At 48.5% G+C, this 16,041-nt stretch overlaps 2 protein-coding genes across 3 annotated transcripts in view; one reads left to right on the top strand and one right to left on the bottom strand.

Moving 5' to 3' along the window:
* The window catches only part of Tmem238 (transmembrane protein 238), a 16,136-nt gene extending 14,946 nt beyond the window's left edge, over positions 1–1,190 (bottom strand). The window contains exon 1 of the mRNA XM_050130757.1: positions 470–1,190. Within this exon, the coding sequence (XP_049986714.1) occupies positions 477–1,007 (531 nt within the window). The 5' untranslated portion in view covers positions 1,008–1,190 and the 3' untranslated portion in view covers positions 470–476. The remainder of the gene's footprint in view (positions 1–469) is intronic.
* Positions 1,191–4,657: 3,467 nt separating this feature from the next.
* Rpl28 (ribosomal protein L28) lies at positions 4,658–11,421 on the top strand. Of its 2 annotated transcripts, XM_050130759.1 has the most exons (5): positions 4,658–4,674; positions 4,983–5,071; positions 5,169–5,292; positions 5,741–5,859; positions 6,399–6,540. In XM_050130759.1, the coding sequence occupies exons 2-5, from the start codon at positions 4,991–4,993 to the stop codon at positions 6,486–6,488; spliced, it is 414 nt and encodes a 137-aa protein (XP_049986716.1). In that variant the 5' UTR covers positions 4,658–4,674; positions 4,983–4,990; the 3' UTR covers positions 6,489–6,540. The 2 variants fall into 2 exon arrangements, with proteins under 2 accessions (XP_049986716.1, XP_049986715.1); XM_050130758.1 differs by lacking the exons at positions 4,658–4,674; positions 6,399–6,540 and adding an exon at positions 11,267–11,421 and having other exon boundaries at positions 4,681–5,071.
* Positions 11,422–16,041: the final 4,620 nt, after the last annotated feature.

The following is a 16,041-nucleotide window of genomic DNA, read 5'->3' as shown; positions in this document are numbered from 1 at the left end:
AGAAGAAGAAGAAGAAGAAGAAGAAGAAGAAGAAGAAGAAGAAGAAGAAGAAGAAGAAGAAGAAGAAGAAGAAGAAGAAGAAGAAGAAGAAAAACAGCAGAGGAAGGGAAGGGAATGAGGGTGATTTCCCTCGCCCTGTGCCCACTGTTTCTTGGCCTCTGCCTTCTCATTAGGGCAGCATGTCTGGACAAATGGCGCTCTTCCACCTGCACACTGTGTGGTCCAGACAAGAGTGGCACCTCCCTTATTGTACAGTAAAAGTAATGAACTCAGAGAACTGAGTACAGAGAGCGGATGGAATGAGGCCTGTTGCACGTGGAGCAAAGGGAGGGTGCGCTGGGATGGCTAACCTTGTCCCACCCATCCTTCTGCGCCTCTGCTATCTCTGACTCACTCCCCTCCTGCCTCCCCTTTCGGCGACGTGTCATTCTCCCCACCATCACCTCTCACTCTTTCTACGTGTCCTCACCTGGGGCTCACTCGCTGCCCGCGCCCGCCGCTCCAGGCCCCGCCTCGAGCGTGGCGAGCTGCAGACGCACCCGGCGGGAGCCGGAGGCGGACGTCTGGGGCGTGCGGGCGGCTCTGCGCGCTGCGCGGAGACCCGGGGACGCCCGGGGACCGGCGGTGGCGGGCGCCGACCAGCGGCGGGACAGCTTGCGCGCAAGGCGGGCGATCGCCGAGGGCCTCAGGCCGTAGTCGCGCTCGAGCTCCTGGCGCGAGATCTCGATGTTGCCGGTGTACCAGAGGATCCAGCCCAGCAGGCTCAAGAAGACCAGCAGCGCCCCAGAGTAGATGAGCAGGTCCCCGAAGTCGCGGCCACGCACCTGCAGCTGCGCGAACACGCCGGTCAGAAGCGCCGCCATGCCCGCCACGTCCAAGGCTACCGCCAGCAGCAGCGCCATGCGGCAGCGGCCCAGGCCGGTGGCCGGAGCCGGTGAGGGCGCCGGTGGGGGCGAGGCGCCGACCGGTGACGCCTGTGAGCCGCACACCGGTGACACCGCCGCCATGGCGCTCGGTGGCCCGCCGCCGCCTGCTCCCCGAGAGCGTCCCGGGGTGCGGCTGCCCGGGGCGGGGTCAGGGCCCTGCGCCAGGTGTGCCCAATGCCTGCATGGTCACCTGAGCCAGACTGGAGCTCACAGCCAGGTGGCTCAAGTCTGGGAGGGAGCAGCAGCCGGCGCACGACCCTGCCCTGGCGCCAGGTGACTAGGGCCAAGCTTGAAGAAGGCAAAATGGAGTTAGCTAGATGTTGTTGTTTTTTTAAAAATAATTTTTATTAGATATATTCATTTTATCTTATGTGTGTTTCGCCTACATATGTGTGTGTGAGTACACCATGGGCATGCACACTTGGTGCCCACAGAAATCAGAAGAGGTTATTGGATCCACTGGAACTGAGGTTATGGATGATTGTGAACTACCATGTCGGTGCTAAGAATCAGCTCCTCTGTAAGAGTAATAGGTGTTCTTAAACGCTGAACCATCTCTGCAGCCCTAGATGTTGTGATTATTTAGCGCCTGCCTCCTGCGGCCTCCACCTGGCCCATGGTGTACCCAAATGAGGATCTGAACAATCGCTGGGCAGGCTGGGAATGTAGCTAGCCTGGTAAAGCTTAGCATGCACTTGCCAAGCACAGCAGAAAAACATTCTCTGGGGCACAAGATCAGCAGCCAGAACCCCAAAACTCTTGCTCTTTGTGTTCTCCTGTGTTCACTGCAGGGCCGTGTGAACTCAAGGTGGGAAAATGAACCCACTAAGGTCAGGGCTGCGGGCTGCACTAGTCAGATGTGACCCTGACAAAACCCCTACCCTCATGTAGTTCCTAGACACACAATTCCCGAACTTCCCAGGAATGGTGTCCCGAAGGAGGTGGCATGGAAGCTGTGGCTTTTTGTTTGTTTGTTTTGCTTTTTGTTTTTCTTATTTATTTATTTATTTATTTATTTATTTATTATGTATACAGTATTCTTTCTGCGTGTATGCCTGAAGGCCAGAAGAGGGCACCAGACCTCATTACAGATGGTTGCGTGCCACCATGTGGTTGCTGGGAATTGAACTCAGGACCTTTGGAAAAGCAGGCAATGCTCTTAACCGTTGAGCCATCTCTCCAGCCCCATGTTTTTTGTTTTTCGAGATAGGGTTTTTCTATGTATTTGCCCTAGAATTCGCTTTGTAGACCAGGCTGGCCTCGAACTCAGAGATCTGCCTGCTTCTGCCTCCCAAGTGCTGGGATTGAATGTTTGTGCCACTACTACTTGGTGGAAACTGGCTTTTTTATTGATAGATGCGTCTAGAAAACATCCTTTCCTGCTGTGGAAGCTGATCCCTGAAGATGGCTTTGACTTAGTGGATATGGCCAGGGCACTCTGAGGTGGGGGGCCATGTGGAATACTAAGGGAACCAACAGCAGTTACAGGAAACCCCTGCTCCCCTGGAGTGAAGGAAACATCGGGACAGTTCTGTCTAGGTTCTCCCAAGACTGTCTAGTTTCAGAGTTGAAGAAGATTCAGGATGATGGATGGAGGAGGAAGTTAGATGTTCCTTAGTGATGTAGCCACTGTAAAGTGTATTTGCTCCTGTAAGCAGACTCCCACCCATGAGCCTGTAAACAATACGAAGGACACTCCCTGGGACATACACACACACACACACACACCACACACACATACAAATTAACAGCCATGGGAGAAGGGACAAGAGTGTGGGTGTGTGTCTGACTATGACCAAAATACATTATATACACATATGAAAATATATAAACCCACTTTATGCATAATTAATAAATGCTAACAAAACATTAAAAAGACTGTGGAGTAGATTGCTGTGAGCTGCCGGAATTGGCCATATATTGCTGAGGACAGACAGGAGTATTTCTGCATAGACTGAGCCAAGCATGAGATAATAAAGGGTTTTTTTTGTTTGTTTGTTTGTTTGGTTTTTTTTTTTTTTTTGAGACAAGGTTTCTCTGTATAACAGCCCTAGCTGTCCTGGAACTAGCTCTTGTAGATGAGGCTGGCCTCGAACTCACAGAGATCCACTTGACCGGTGAGAGAAGAGGTCTGACAGTGGCCTGCTGGGCACTGGTGCTCTCCTGGGAGACAGTCCTGTGATCATGAAGAAGAGCAGAACCGTCCTGAAGTCTCCATGCCACATCAGTGCTTAAAACAGCCTATACATCCATTTATCATGACGTCCTGTCATGAGGACAGGAGTACAGCTCAGAGCCTAAGATCACTTGCTTTTCTTGCAGAGGACCATGGTTTGGTTCCCAGCACCCACTCACGTGGCAGCTAACAGCTGCCTGTAACTCTAGCTCCAGGAGATTAGATTTCTTTTGGACTGAGGGTTCTTGCAGTTCACATGTGAACACAACACCCCCATACATCATAACTAAAAATAAATAAATCTGGGGCTGGACAGATGACTCAGTTAAGAGTACTGGCTGTTCTTCCAGATGATCCAGAATTTTTTTTTTTTTTTTTTTTGTTTTGTTTTTCGAGGCAGGGTTTTTCTGTAGCTTTGGAGCCTATCCTGGAACTTGCTCTGTTGACCAGGTTGGCCTCGAACTCATGGAGATCCACCTGGAGGACCCAGATTTTATTCCCAGCACCCACGTGATGGTCCACAGCTGTAACTTTTGCCTGGTTCCCTCCTCTGGCCTCTGCAGGCACCAGTCAAACACATAGCCCCCAAACATATATCCAAGCAAAAACAATAAAACACACACACGAACCCAAATCATAAAAACTTATACACGTTACATAAAAAGAAATAAGTAGGGGCTACAGAAATGGCTTGGTTGACTGTAATTTTAGTTCTAGGGGATCTATCACCCTCACACAGACATACAAGCAGATAAAAAAAAACAATGCACATAAAATAAAAAAGAAATAGGCTTTAAAAAAAATCTCTTTTTATAACAGGGAGGGCAACTCAGTTGAATACTTAATACTGAATTCGCCCACGTTTATTTTTCATACGCTTTTATATCCCAATACAAAAGGGCGGGAGAGAAGGCAAAAGACTGCTTTAACGTGACACAAAGGACAACTGGAACAGTTACTTACTTCAGTACTTGAGACATCATGTATTTCCTGAGTAAAGAAAGCAATTGATGTTTTGGGCAAGATATGCAGGGAAAACACCCTAGACCAAGTATCCTGTATCAACCCACTCCCTATGTCAAACCAATTTTTTTTTAAATAAATAAATCTTATAATCAAGTATTAAGCCTGGTGTTATGACGCACTCCTGGTATTCTCAAGGGAGGATCAGCTAGACAAGAGAGCAATAGCCTTTTTCAAAATGTTTATTTAGTGCCCACCATGTGCTAAGTGCTAATTGAACAGACCAGAGGGATGGTGTGAGCCTCTGCTTTTCGGAACCTCTCGGAAAGCCAGTCACTGACCCCCGAAAACTTCCCAACCGCCCACGGCGGGGCAATGTTCCACCGCGAGAAAGCCTCCGGATCTCCAGCCGAAGATTTCCGAAGGTTTCCGAGCGATACGCGAAGGCAACAACCAAGACGACTGGGAGGCGGAACCCAAGAACCGGAGGAAGCTGGATGGCCGGCTTCAGGAGCGCCCGGGGAGGAAGCGGAAATGCGTTACCACTTTAAAGGCGTCGACCCGCCTCTAGCGCTCCTCTTTCCGTCTCCGTCCGCCATAGAAGAGGAGGTGAGTGTGAGTCGTCTCCGTCCCTCGTGGCCGCCATCTCGCGCCTACCGCTTCGGTCTCCAGCCTATTTTCTCTTCTTGTGCCAAGTGCCATTAGCGGCACTCATCGCCGCCGGAAGTGGAGCCTTAGTTTCCCTTCCCCCCCACCTTTCAGTCGCAGCCGCCGTAGTTCGGCTTGCCTCCTTTGGTCGCCGGTTCCTGCCTGAAGGAGCTCTTCATCGTTGTTTCGCGGCGCTCCGGGTTACCCAGGCGACATAGCCTAGCTTGCTTCTCTGCTTCACATCTTTCACGTGCCCCGTTTCCCCGTAGGCGCCGCCATGTCTGCGCATCTGCAATGGATGGTCGTTCGGAACTGCTCCAGTTTCCTGATCAAGAGGAATAAGCAGACGTACAGCACCGTAAGTGGGGCCGGTGTGGGAGAGGCATTCTGGGGTCCTTGGTTGTGGGCCCTTCGCGTGTCTCCCGGCCTGAATTTACCATCTCCTGCATCTCCAGGAACCCAATAATCTGAAAGCCCGTAACTCCTTCCGCTACAACGGGCTGATTCACCGCAAGACAGTGGGAGTGGAGCCCGCGGCCGACGGCAAAGGGGTCGTGGTGGTCATGAAACGCAGATCCGGTGAGCCTTTGCAGACAGGAGGTCTCTTTTCCAGGGCCCAGAGTATCCCTAGTGTTGCCTGGGGAATCTTCTGCCTTGCCAGCCGTGTAAGTCAGAAGTGGAGAAATTAGAAGTGCTTCACGGAGGGAATAGCTCTACGTAGAATCGTGTGGCTTTTAAGGACAGCCCTCTAGACCTCGCTGTCCTGGAACTCTGTAAGCTGGCTTCGAACTCACGGAGCTCGACCTGCCTCCTGAGTGCTGGATTAGTAGCTTGTGCTACTATAGCCCCTGCTGTATCCGGTGTTTAAAGAGAGGGATGGGTTTTCCACAGTCTTCGGTTAAGACTGACCTGTGTTATCCCTTAGTGAGTGTTTTGAATGGGCAGTCATTTGGGTAAGGGTGAGGAGGTTCTGTGTTCCTATCTGGGAGATACACGGACGGACTGACTCCTAGACTCCCCATACCAGGTCAGCGCAAACCAGCTACTTCTTACGTAAGGACCACCATCAACAAGAATGCACGGGCCACCCTGAGCAGCATCAGGCACATGATCCGAAAGAACAAGTACCGCCCCGATCTGCGCATGGTGAGTGATGAAATCTTTAGGGCAGGAGGGTAGCTGGTACTGTGCCTGCTGGAGGGACTGGATGTAGGCCTGGCTGGCTACTTGACTATGATTAGCGGGAACTAGACTGAAGAATCCTGATTTCGGAGCTGGACAGATGGCTCAGAGGTTAAGAGCACTGGCTGCTCTTCCAGAGGTCCTGAGTTCAATTCCCAGCACCCACATGGTGGCTTACAACCATTTGTAATGAGATCTGACGCCCTCTTCTGGTATGCAGGCAGAATCTGCATACATGATAAATAAATACTAAAAAAAAGCCAGGCGCCTTTAAACCCAGCACTTGGGAGGCAGAGGCAGGCGGATCTCTGTGAGTTCGAGACCAGCCTGGTCTACAAGAGCTAGTTCCATGACAGGCTCCAAAACCACAGAGAAACCCTGTCTCGAAAAAGCAAAAAAAAAAAAATCTTGATTTCCCCAGCCCTTGGAAGCAGGCAGTAGTAAGTGGGGGTTGGGGGCTTTGTCTTTGAGTTGATGAGCTAAGTTTCCTATCCCATCCTCAGGCGGCCATCCGCAGGGCCAGTGCCATCCTACGAAGCCAGAAGCCTGTGGTGGTGAAGAGGAAACGGACCCGTCCCACCAAGAGCTCCTGAGCCCTACACCCCAGAAGCAATAAAGTCTACTGACTTTTTTCAACCATCTCCATTGGGCTTCCATATTTGTGACTCATTCATTGAGCTGTTCATCAAAAGGGCTAGCTAGACACATGGGGAAATGGAGCATTGGGTGATCACTCTTACTAACTCTCTGACTTCAGGTCTTAATGTTTCCTCTGTATTTAAGAGATTGTCTTCTGCCTGAAAGAATTCCGGGTTAAAGGGTGTTCTCTGGGCCTTCTGAACACCAGCAGGAGTGAAGCATTACCAGACTGGGCTGGAGGCTGTAGAGGAGCCCAGTTGTTCATTCCCTGGGGGAAGAGAGTCAGGGCAAATGATGCAGAAGTGTCTGGTGTCCTGAGACTGTCTAACCCACACTCCCCTGCTCTTTAGTTGACATGTGTTGTCAGAATGAAGTGGGCTAATAGAAAGGCTGAGTGTGGGGCCTATAAAGTTCCATGTCCGTCCATCTGACCTGTGAGATGGTGGTATCCTCTACCGCATGGCATTCTAGCTGTCACTGGGCGTCCTGTTGCTGCAGTATCTTTAAGTGAGGATTGCTGACCCAGGAAAAGGTGGACAATGGGTTTACCAAATACATGTCATATGTGTAATCTCAGCATTCTGGCAGGCTGAGGCAGGAGAATCGATATTAAGGCCATCCTATCTAAGGAAATAAAAAAGCACATTTCTTTAACCCCAGGACTGGTTGGGGGCAGAAGCAGATGAATATTTAAGGCTAGCGTGGTCTACATGGCATCTCTGCAGACAACCAGGGTTATATGGGCCCTGTCTGAAAAATAAACTGAGCAAGTGCAGCGCACCGAGGCACTGGAGTGGCCATTTCTCATCTAACTGCTGTGAATCCAATGGAGAGCTTGAGGCTCACATGGAAGAACTACCCATGTGCTGTCCCTGCTACACAACTGTCTGTGCTTTGACTTCTGGGACTGATTGAGCCTCTGGTCTAGTCTTTCCCGGTGCAATGGGAGAATTGCTGACGCTGGTGTCTCATCTAGTTCATCCCCAGTCCTACTTAATCCAGGTCCTGTGGGATCTTTTTGAAGTTAACTCATGGTTCCCCTTGTCTTTCCCACTAATAGGGAGACCTGCCTCAGTTTGCCTTAGTGAACTTAGTCCCTCAGTCCTTAAGCTACAAGTCAGACTGTTGGTAAATATGGGGTTCTTTTATCCCACTGCAAAGAAAAGATGACTTATTCATAGGAAAGGTAATAGGTTTTTCTTGAGAATTCTCTTGGCTGTTCTTCTTGAACTTGCTCTGTAGGCCAGGCTGGCATCAAATTCAGGGTTTTTTGTTTTTGTTTTTTTCTCCAGACAGGGTTGGACTATCTGGAGCTCATTATGTAGCAACTGAAGTCCGTCTGTTTGCCCCTCCCCCAAGGCAATGTTTCTCTGAAACAGTCCTGGCTATCCTGGAATTCACTCAGTAGACCAAGCTGGCCTTGAATTTACAGAGATCTGCTGGCCTCTGCCTCCAAAGTGCTGGGATTAAAGGCGTGCGCCCACCACCACTCTTCCACAATTGATGGTTTTCGATTTTTGAGATAGGGTTTCTCTGAATCGTCCATTCTGTCCTGGAACTCTGTAGATCTGGCTGGTTTCAAACTCCCAGCGATCCACTTGCCACCACTGCCCAGCTCACAATTGATGTTTTTAAGATAGCTGCTCCTTGTGACTTAATGGGGTATAAACATGAAATTTGCCCTCTTTGTAAAGATTGTGGTAGGACATAGAAGTCGTGATGTCTTGTGTCCTATGTTCTGTATTTCGTTTTTTTGTTGTTTGTTTCGTTGTTTTTAGAAACAGGGTTTTCCTGTATAACAATCCTAGCTGTCCTGGAACCATCTCTTATAAACCAGGCTAGCCTCGAACTCACAGGGATTTACCTGCTCTGCATTCTGAGTGCTGGGATTAAAGGTGTGCGCCACCACCGCCTGGCTGTATTCTATATTTCTTTAAAGATAGGACTACATTGAACCTGGAGTTACTCTGAAAGGTAGCAAGCCCCTAATTCTTGTCTCTGCCCGCCTCAGTGCTGGGGGTTACAGTTTGTCCCTGAGTGCACGTGCATGCTTACAGCACGTGAGTAAGAAGACAATTTAGTAGGTTTTATCCTAACACCTTTAGGTGGATTCTGGGGATCAAACTCCGGTTGCTAGGCTTGCAAGGCAAGCTGCTATTTGTTAAGCCATCTTTTTGGCCCATGACTAGGTTTTTAATTTATTTTTTTGGCTTTTGAGACAGGGTTTCTTTATGGAGCCCTCCCTGGCTGTAGAGTGGACTGGCCCTGAACTCACAGAAATCTGCCCACCTCTGGCTCCCAAGTGCTGGGATTAAAAGCGTGTGCCACCACCATCCACCTTGCTTTGTTTTTTTGAGACGTGGTATCTCATGTAGCCCTGGCTGTCCTAGAACTAGTTCTAGTGCTGGGATTAAAGGCATAAGGCAACACCACCACCTGGCTTAATTTTTTATTTTATTTTAATGAGCCAGGGTTTCTCTGTAGTCTTGGCTGTCCTGGAACTCACTCTAGACTAGGCTAGCCTTGAATTCAGAGATCCTCCGGTCTCCTGGGATCAGGGGCATGTGCCACCACACCCAGCTTTTACTGGCTTTTTAATGTGGGCACTGGGGATCTGAACTCAGGTCTTCATGCTGTCTGCCTCGCTGTTAGGAACACAGCTATGCACCATCAAAAAAAAATGCAGTTTTTCAGTTGTGCATAATGTCCTGTAGGACAACCACATGGCCTCCCTACCTGTGTTTCCTTACATGGCCGGACAGCGGGGCGGGGCTCAGCCCTCAGCTGTAAGTCTTCAGGTGTCCAGGTGGGTTGTGTAGCCTGAATTAGTGAATAGGCTCACCCGCACCTCCTTGCTGATCTACGGTTTATTCAGCATCAGCCTGCACACATGAGGGTACTCATGAGCACTTGGAGGGATGGCTGAGTAAAGACCCGGTTCCATTCCCAGAATGCACCACAGTTGGACTGCTAACAGCTGCCTGTATAGCTTCATCTCCAGGGAGAACCATTGCTGTTGGGCTTCATGGGCACCTCTGTTCACATATACAGACCCACACAAATACATAAAACACCAGAGAGCCAGCATTGCAACTTCTGCACAGCATCCGGGATCTATTATAGTTCTTGCTGTGTAAACAAGTAAATACTTGTCACTGAATAAGCAGAGAGGCCAGATCCATTTCACCAGCGTTCCCAACAATTTTAACTACTCAGCACAGACCCCCACTGGGACCACACACGAAATAATTCCCAGCATCTGTGTATATATAACACATCAGCAAGCCAGGCCTTGGAGTTTCAGATTGGGAGCCAATCAGTAGGCAGAGAAAACCCACACAAGGGAGTCTTCTTCCACAGCCAGAAGTCAAAGTGGTGCAGTGATTATGCTCATTAATCAGACGGACGGAGGCATTTACAGAAGACATTCCAAGACCTCAGTTATCTTAAGTTGGTCAAGGGCCAGAGATTAGACAAGTCTCTCTTTGGCAGGAACAGCATCTGAATGACCAGGTCAGTGGAGCTAATGTGTACCGTCCACCCACCCTTGTCTTAAATACAGACATCCAACTATAGCGGTGCTGTCTATAGATACACTTTTTTTTTTCAAGACAGGGTTTCTTAGGTATGGAGCCTGTCCTGGAACTCGCTCTGTACCAGGCTGGCCTCGAACTCACAGAGATCCGCCTGCCTCTGCCTTCCGAGTGCTGGGATTAAAGGTGTGTGCCACCCTCACCCAGTTGTCACTTTTTTTAGTTGGGCCTCAGACCAGTTGAGGCTCAGGCATGAGATACTCAACAACTTTCACAATTTTTCTGTGTACCCCAAACTGTTATAAAGGCGGGGTGGAGGGGGCGCACAGCTTTTAATCCCAGCACTTGGGGGCAGAGGCAGAGACAGGCAGATCTCTGTGAGTTTGAGGCCAACCTGGTCTACAGAGTGAGTTCTAGGACAGGCTCCAAAGCTATAGAGAAATCCTGTCTCAAAGCAAAACAAAAAAACTGTTGTAAAGAATATATTAGCAGGCTGGAGAGATGGCTCAGTGGTTAAGAGCATTGCCTGCTCTTCCAAAGGTCCTGAGTTTGAGTTTAATTCCCAGCAACCAGATGGTGGCTCACACTCATCTGTAATGGGGTCTGGTGCCCTCTTCTAACCTGCAGGCATACACATAGACAAAATGTTGCATACATAATAAATATTTTAAAAAAGAATATACTAGCTAGGCATGGTGGCACATGCCTATAATCTCAGAATTCGGGAAGTAATCAAGCACACCTATCTAAATGTGTATGCACTCACCTCACCCGGGATTGAGAAGTCAGTGTGGCTGTACTTGAGCATTTACTTTTCCCCACTGAGCCATCTCACCAACTCTACATATTTATATCTGCTACATCCATATAGACTTCCCTTACAAAATACACACGAGGCCTGGTAACATCGGTAGTCTCTGGCTAAGGAACCTAGGTGCAAGAGATGAGAATGAATTACTACAGTGCAGAACTAAAGCAACCTTTAAAACTTTTAAAAAAAATCTCTGTGAGTTCGAGACCAGCCTGGTCTACAAGAGCTAGTTCCATGACAGGCTCCAAAACCACAGAGAAACCCTGTCTCGAAAAAGCAAAAAAAAAAAAATCTTGATTTCCCCAGCCCTTGGAAGCAGGCAGTAGTAAGTGGGGGTTGGGGGCTTTGTCTTTGAGTTGATGAGCTAAGTTTCCTATCCCATCCTCAGGCGGCCATCCGCAGGGCCAGTGCCATCCTACGAAGCCAGAAGCCTGTGGTGGTGAAGAGGAAACGGACCCGTCCCACCAAGAGCTCCTGAGCCCTACACCCCAGAAGCAATAAAGTCTACTGACTTTTTTCAACCATCTCCATTGGGCTTCCATATTTGTGACTCATTCATTGAGCTGTTCATCAAAAGGGCTAGCTAGACACATGGGGAAATGGAGCATTGGGTGATCACTCTTATTAACTCTCTGACTTCAGGTCTGAATGTTTCCTCTGTATTTAAGAGATTGTCTTCTGCCTGAAAGAATTCCGGGTTAAAGGGTGTTCTCTGGGCCGTCTGAACACCAGCAGGAGTGAAGCATTACCAGACTGGGCTGGAGGCTGTAGAGGAGCCCAGTTGTTCATTCCCTGGGGGAAGAGAGTCAGGGCAAATGATGCAGAAGTGTCTGGTGTCCTGAGACTGTCTAACCCACACTCCCCTGCTCTTTAGTTGACATGTGTTGTCAGAATGAAGTGGGCTAATAGAAAGGCTGAGTGTGGGGCCTATAAAGTTCCATGTCCGTCCATCTGACCTGTGAGATGGTGGTATCCTCTACCGCATGGCATTCTAGCTGTCACTGGGCGTCCTGTTGCTGCAGTATCTTTAAGTGAGGATTGCTGACCCAGGAAAAGGTGGACAATGGGTTTACCAAATACATGTCATATGTGTAATCTCAGCATTCTGGCAGGCTGAGGCAGGAGAATCGATATTAAGGCCATCCTATCTAAGGAAATAAAAAAGCACATTTCTTTAACCCCAGGACTGGTTGGGGGCAGAAGCAGATGAATATTTAAGGCTAGCGTGGTCTACATGGCATCTCTGCAGACAACCAGGGTTATATGGGCCCTGTCTGAAAAATAAACTGAGCAAGTGCAGCGCACCGAGGCACTGGAGTGGCCATTTCTCATCTAACTGCTGTGAATCCAATGGAGAGCTTGAGGCTCACATGGAAGAACTACCCATGTGCTGTCCCTGCTACACAACTGTCTGTGCTTTGACTTCTGGGACTGATTGAGCCTCTGGTCTAGTCTTTCCCGGTGCAATGGGAGAATTGCTGACGCTGGTGTCTCATCTAGTTCATCCCCAGTCCTACTTAATCCAGGTCCTGTGGGATCTTTTTGAAGTTAACTCATGGTTCCCCTTGTCTTTCCCACTAATAGGGAGACCTGCCTCAGTTTGCCTTAGTGAACTTAGTCCCTCAGTCCTTAAGCTACAAGTCAGACTGTTGGTAAGTATGGGGTTCTTTTATCCCACTGCAAAGAAAAGATGACTTATTCATAGGAAAGGTAATAGGTTTTTCTTGAGAATTCTCTTGGCTGTTCTTCTTGAACTTGCTCTGTAGGCCAGGCTGGCATCAAATTCAGGGTTTTTTGTTTTTGTTTTTTTCTCCAGACAGGGTTGGACTATCTGGAGCTCATTCTGTAGCAACTGAAGTCCGTCTGTTTGCCCCTCCCCCAAGGCAATGTTTCTCTGAAACAGTCCTGGCTATCTATCCTGGAATTCACTCAGACCAAGCTGGCCTTGAATTTACAGAGATCTGCTGGCCTCTGCCTCCAAAGTGCTGGGATTAAAGGCGTGCGCCCACCACCACTCTTCCACAATTGATGGTTTTCGATTTTTGAGATAGGGTTTCTCTGAATCGTCCATTCTGTCCTGGAACTCTGTAGATCTGGCTGGTTTCAAACTCCCAGCGATCCACTTGCCACCACTGCCCAGCTCACAATTGATGTTTTTAAGATAGCTGCTCCTTGTGACTTAATGGGGTATAAACATGAAATTTGCCCTCTTTGTAAAGATTGTGGTAGGACATAGAAGTCGTGATGTCTTGTGTCCTATGTTCTGTATTTCGTTTTTTTGTTGTTTGTTTCGTTGTTTTTAGAAACAGGGTTTTCCTGTATAACAATCCTAGCTGTCCTGGAACCATCTCTTATAAACCAGGCTAGCCTCGAACTCACAGGGATTTACCTGCTCTGCATTCTGAGTGCTGGGATTAAAGGTGTGCGCCACCACCGCCTGGCTGTATTCTATATTTCTTTAAAGATAGGACTACATTGAACCTGGAGTTACTCTGAAAGGTAGCAAGCCCCTAATTCTTGTCTCTGCCCGCCTCAGTGCTGGGGGTTACAGTTTGTCCCTGAGTGCACGTGCATGCTTACAGCACGTGAGTAAGAAGACAATTTAGTAGGTTTTATCCTAACACCTTTAGGTGGATTCTGGGGATCAAACTCCGGTTGCTAGGCTTGCAATGCAAGCTGCTATTTGTTAAGCCATCTTTTTGGCCCATGACTAGGTTTTTAATTTATTTTTTTGGCTTTTGAGACAGGGTTTCTTTATGGAGCCCTCCCTGGCTGTAGAGTGGACTGGCCCTGAACTCACAGAAATCTGCCCACCTCTGGCTCCTAAGTGCTGGGATTAAAAGCGTGTGCCACCACCATCCACCTTGCTTTGTTTTTTTGAGACTTGGTATCTCATGTAGCCCTGGCTGTCCTAGAACTAGTTCTAGTGCTGGGATTAAAGGCATAAGGCAACACCACCACCTGGCTTAATTTTTTATTTTATTTTAATGAGCCAGGGTTTCTCTGTAGTCTTGGCTGTCCTGGAACTCACTCTAGACTAGGCTAGCCTTGAATTCAGAGATCCTCCGGTCTCCTGGGATCAGGGGCATGTGCCACCACACCCAGCTTTTACTGGCTTTTTAATGTGGGCACTGGGGATCTGAACTCAGGTCTTCATGCTGTCTGCCTCGTTGTTAGGAACACAGCTATGCACCATCAAAAAAAAATGCAGTTTTTCAGTTGTGCATAATGTCCTGTAGGACAACCACATGGCCTCCCTACCTGTGTTTCCTTACATGGCCGGACAGCGGGGCGGGGCTCAGCCCTCAGCTGTAAGTCTTCAGGTGTCCAGGTGGGTTGTGTAGCCTGAATTAGTGAATAGGCTCACCCGCACCTCCTTGCTGATCTACGGTTTATTCAGCATCAGCCTGCACACATGAGGGTACTCATGAGCACTTGGAGGGATGGCTGAGTAAAGACCCGGTTCCATTCCCAGAATGCACCACAGTTGGACTGCTAACAGCTGCCTGTATAGCTTCATCTCCAGGGAGAACCATTGCTGTTGGGCTTCATGGGCACCTCTGTTCACATATACAGACCCACACAAATACATAAAACACCAGAGAGCCAGCATTGCAACTTCTGCACAGCATCCGGGATCTATTATAGTTCTTGCTGTGTAAACAAGTAAATACTTGTCACTGAATAAGCAGAGAGGCCAGATCCATTTCACCAGCGTTCCCAACAATTTTAACTACTCAGCACAGACCCCCACTGGGACCACACACGAAATAATTCCCAGCATCTGTGTATATATAACACATCAGCAAGCCAGGCCTTGGAGTTTCAGATTGGGAGCCAATCAGTAGGCAGAGAAAACCCACACAAGGGATTCTTCTTCCACAGCCAGAAGTCAAAGTGGTGCAGTGATTATGCTCATTAATCAGACGGACGGAGGCATTTACAGAAGACATTCCAAGACCTCAGTTATCTTAAGTTGGTCAAGGGCCAGAGATTAGACAAGTCTCTCTTTGGCAGGAACAGCATCTGAATGACCAGGTCAGTGGAGCTAATGTGTACCGTCCACCCACCCTTGTCTTAAATACAGACATCCAACTATAGCGGTGCTGTCTATAGATACACTTTTTTTTTTCAAGACAGGGTTTCTTAGGTATGGAGCCTGTCCTGGAACTCGCTCTGTACCAGGCTGGCCTCGAACTCACAGAGATCTGCCTGCCTCTGCCTTCCGAGTGCTGGGATTAAAGGTGTGTGCCACCCTCACCCAGTTGTCACTTTTTTTAGTTGGGCCTCAGACCAGTTGAGGCTCAGGCATGAGATACTCAACAACTTTCACAATTTTTCTGTGTACCCCAAACTGTTATAAAGGCGGGGTGGAGGGGGCGCACAGCTTTTAATCCCAGCACTTGGGGGCAGAGGCAGAGACAGGCAGATCTCTGTGAGTTTGAGGCCAACCTGGTCTACAGAGTGAGTTCTAGGACAGGCTCCAAAGCTATAGAGAAATCCTGTCTCAAAGCAAAACAAAAAAACTGTTGTAAAGAATATATTAGCAGGCTGGAGAGATGGCTCAGTGGTTAAGAGCATTGCCTGCTCTTCCAAAGGTCCTGAGTTTGAGTTTAATTCCCAGCAACCAGATGGTGGCTCACACTCATCTGTAATGGGGTCTGGTGCCCTCTTCTAACCTGCAGGCATACACATAGACAAAATGTTGCATACATAATAAATATTTTAAAAAAGAATATACTAGCTAGGCATGGTGGCACATGCCTATAATCTCAGAATTCGGGAAGTAATCAAGCACACCTATCTAAATGTGTATGCACTCACCTCACCCGGGATTGAGAAGTCAGTGTGGCTGTACTTGAGCATTTACTTTTCCCCACTGAGCCATCTCACCAACTCTACATATTTATATCTGCTACATCCATATAGACTTCCCTTACAAAATACACACGAGGCCTGGTAACATCGGTAGTCTCTGGCTAAGGAACCTAGGTGCAAGAGATGAGAATGAATTACTACAGTGCAGAACTAAAGCAACCTTTAAAACTTTTAAAAAAAATCTCTGTGAGTTCGAGACCAGCCTGGTCTACAAGAGCTAGTTCCAGGACAGGCTCCAAAACCACAGAGAAACCCTGTCTCGAAAAACCAAAAAAAAAAAAAAAA

The sequence above is a fragment of the Alexandromys fortis genome, unplaced genomic scaffold (assembly GCF_014885135.2).
Source record: "Alexandromys fortis isolate MF-2015 unplaced genomic scaffold, M_Fortis_MF-2015_v1.1 scaffold_344, whole genome shotgun sequence".
In the NCBI taxonomy this organism is placed as follows: Eukaryota; Metazoa; Chordata; class Mammalia; order Rodentia; family Cricetidae; genus Alexandromys; species Alexandromys fortis.
Note: the sequence above shows the minus strand (reverse complement) of the source record. Positions and strands in the feature narration are given on the sequence as shown.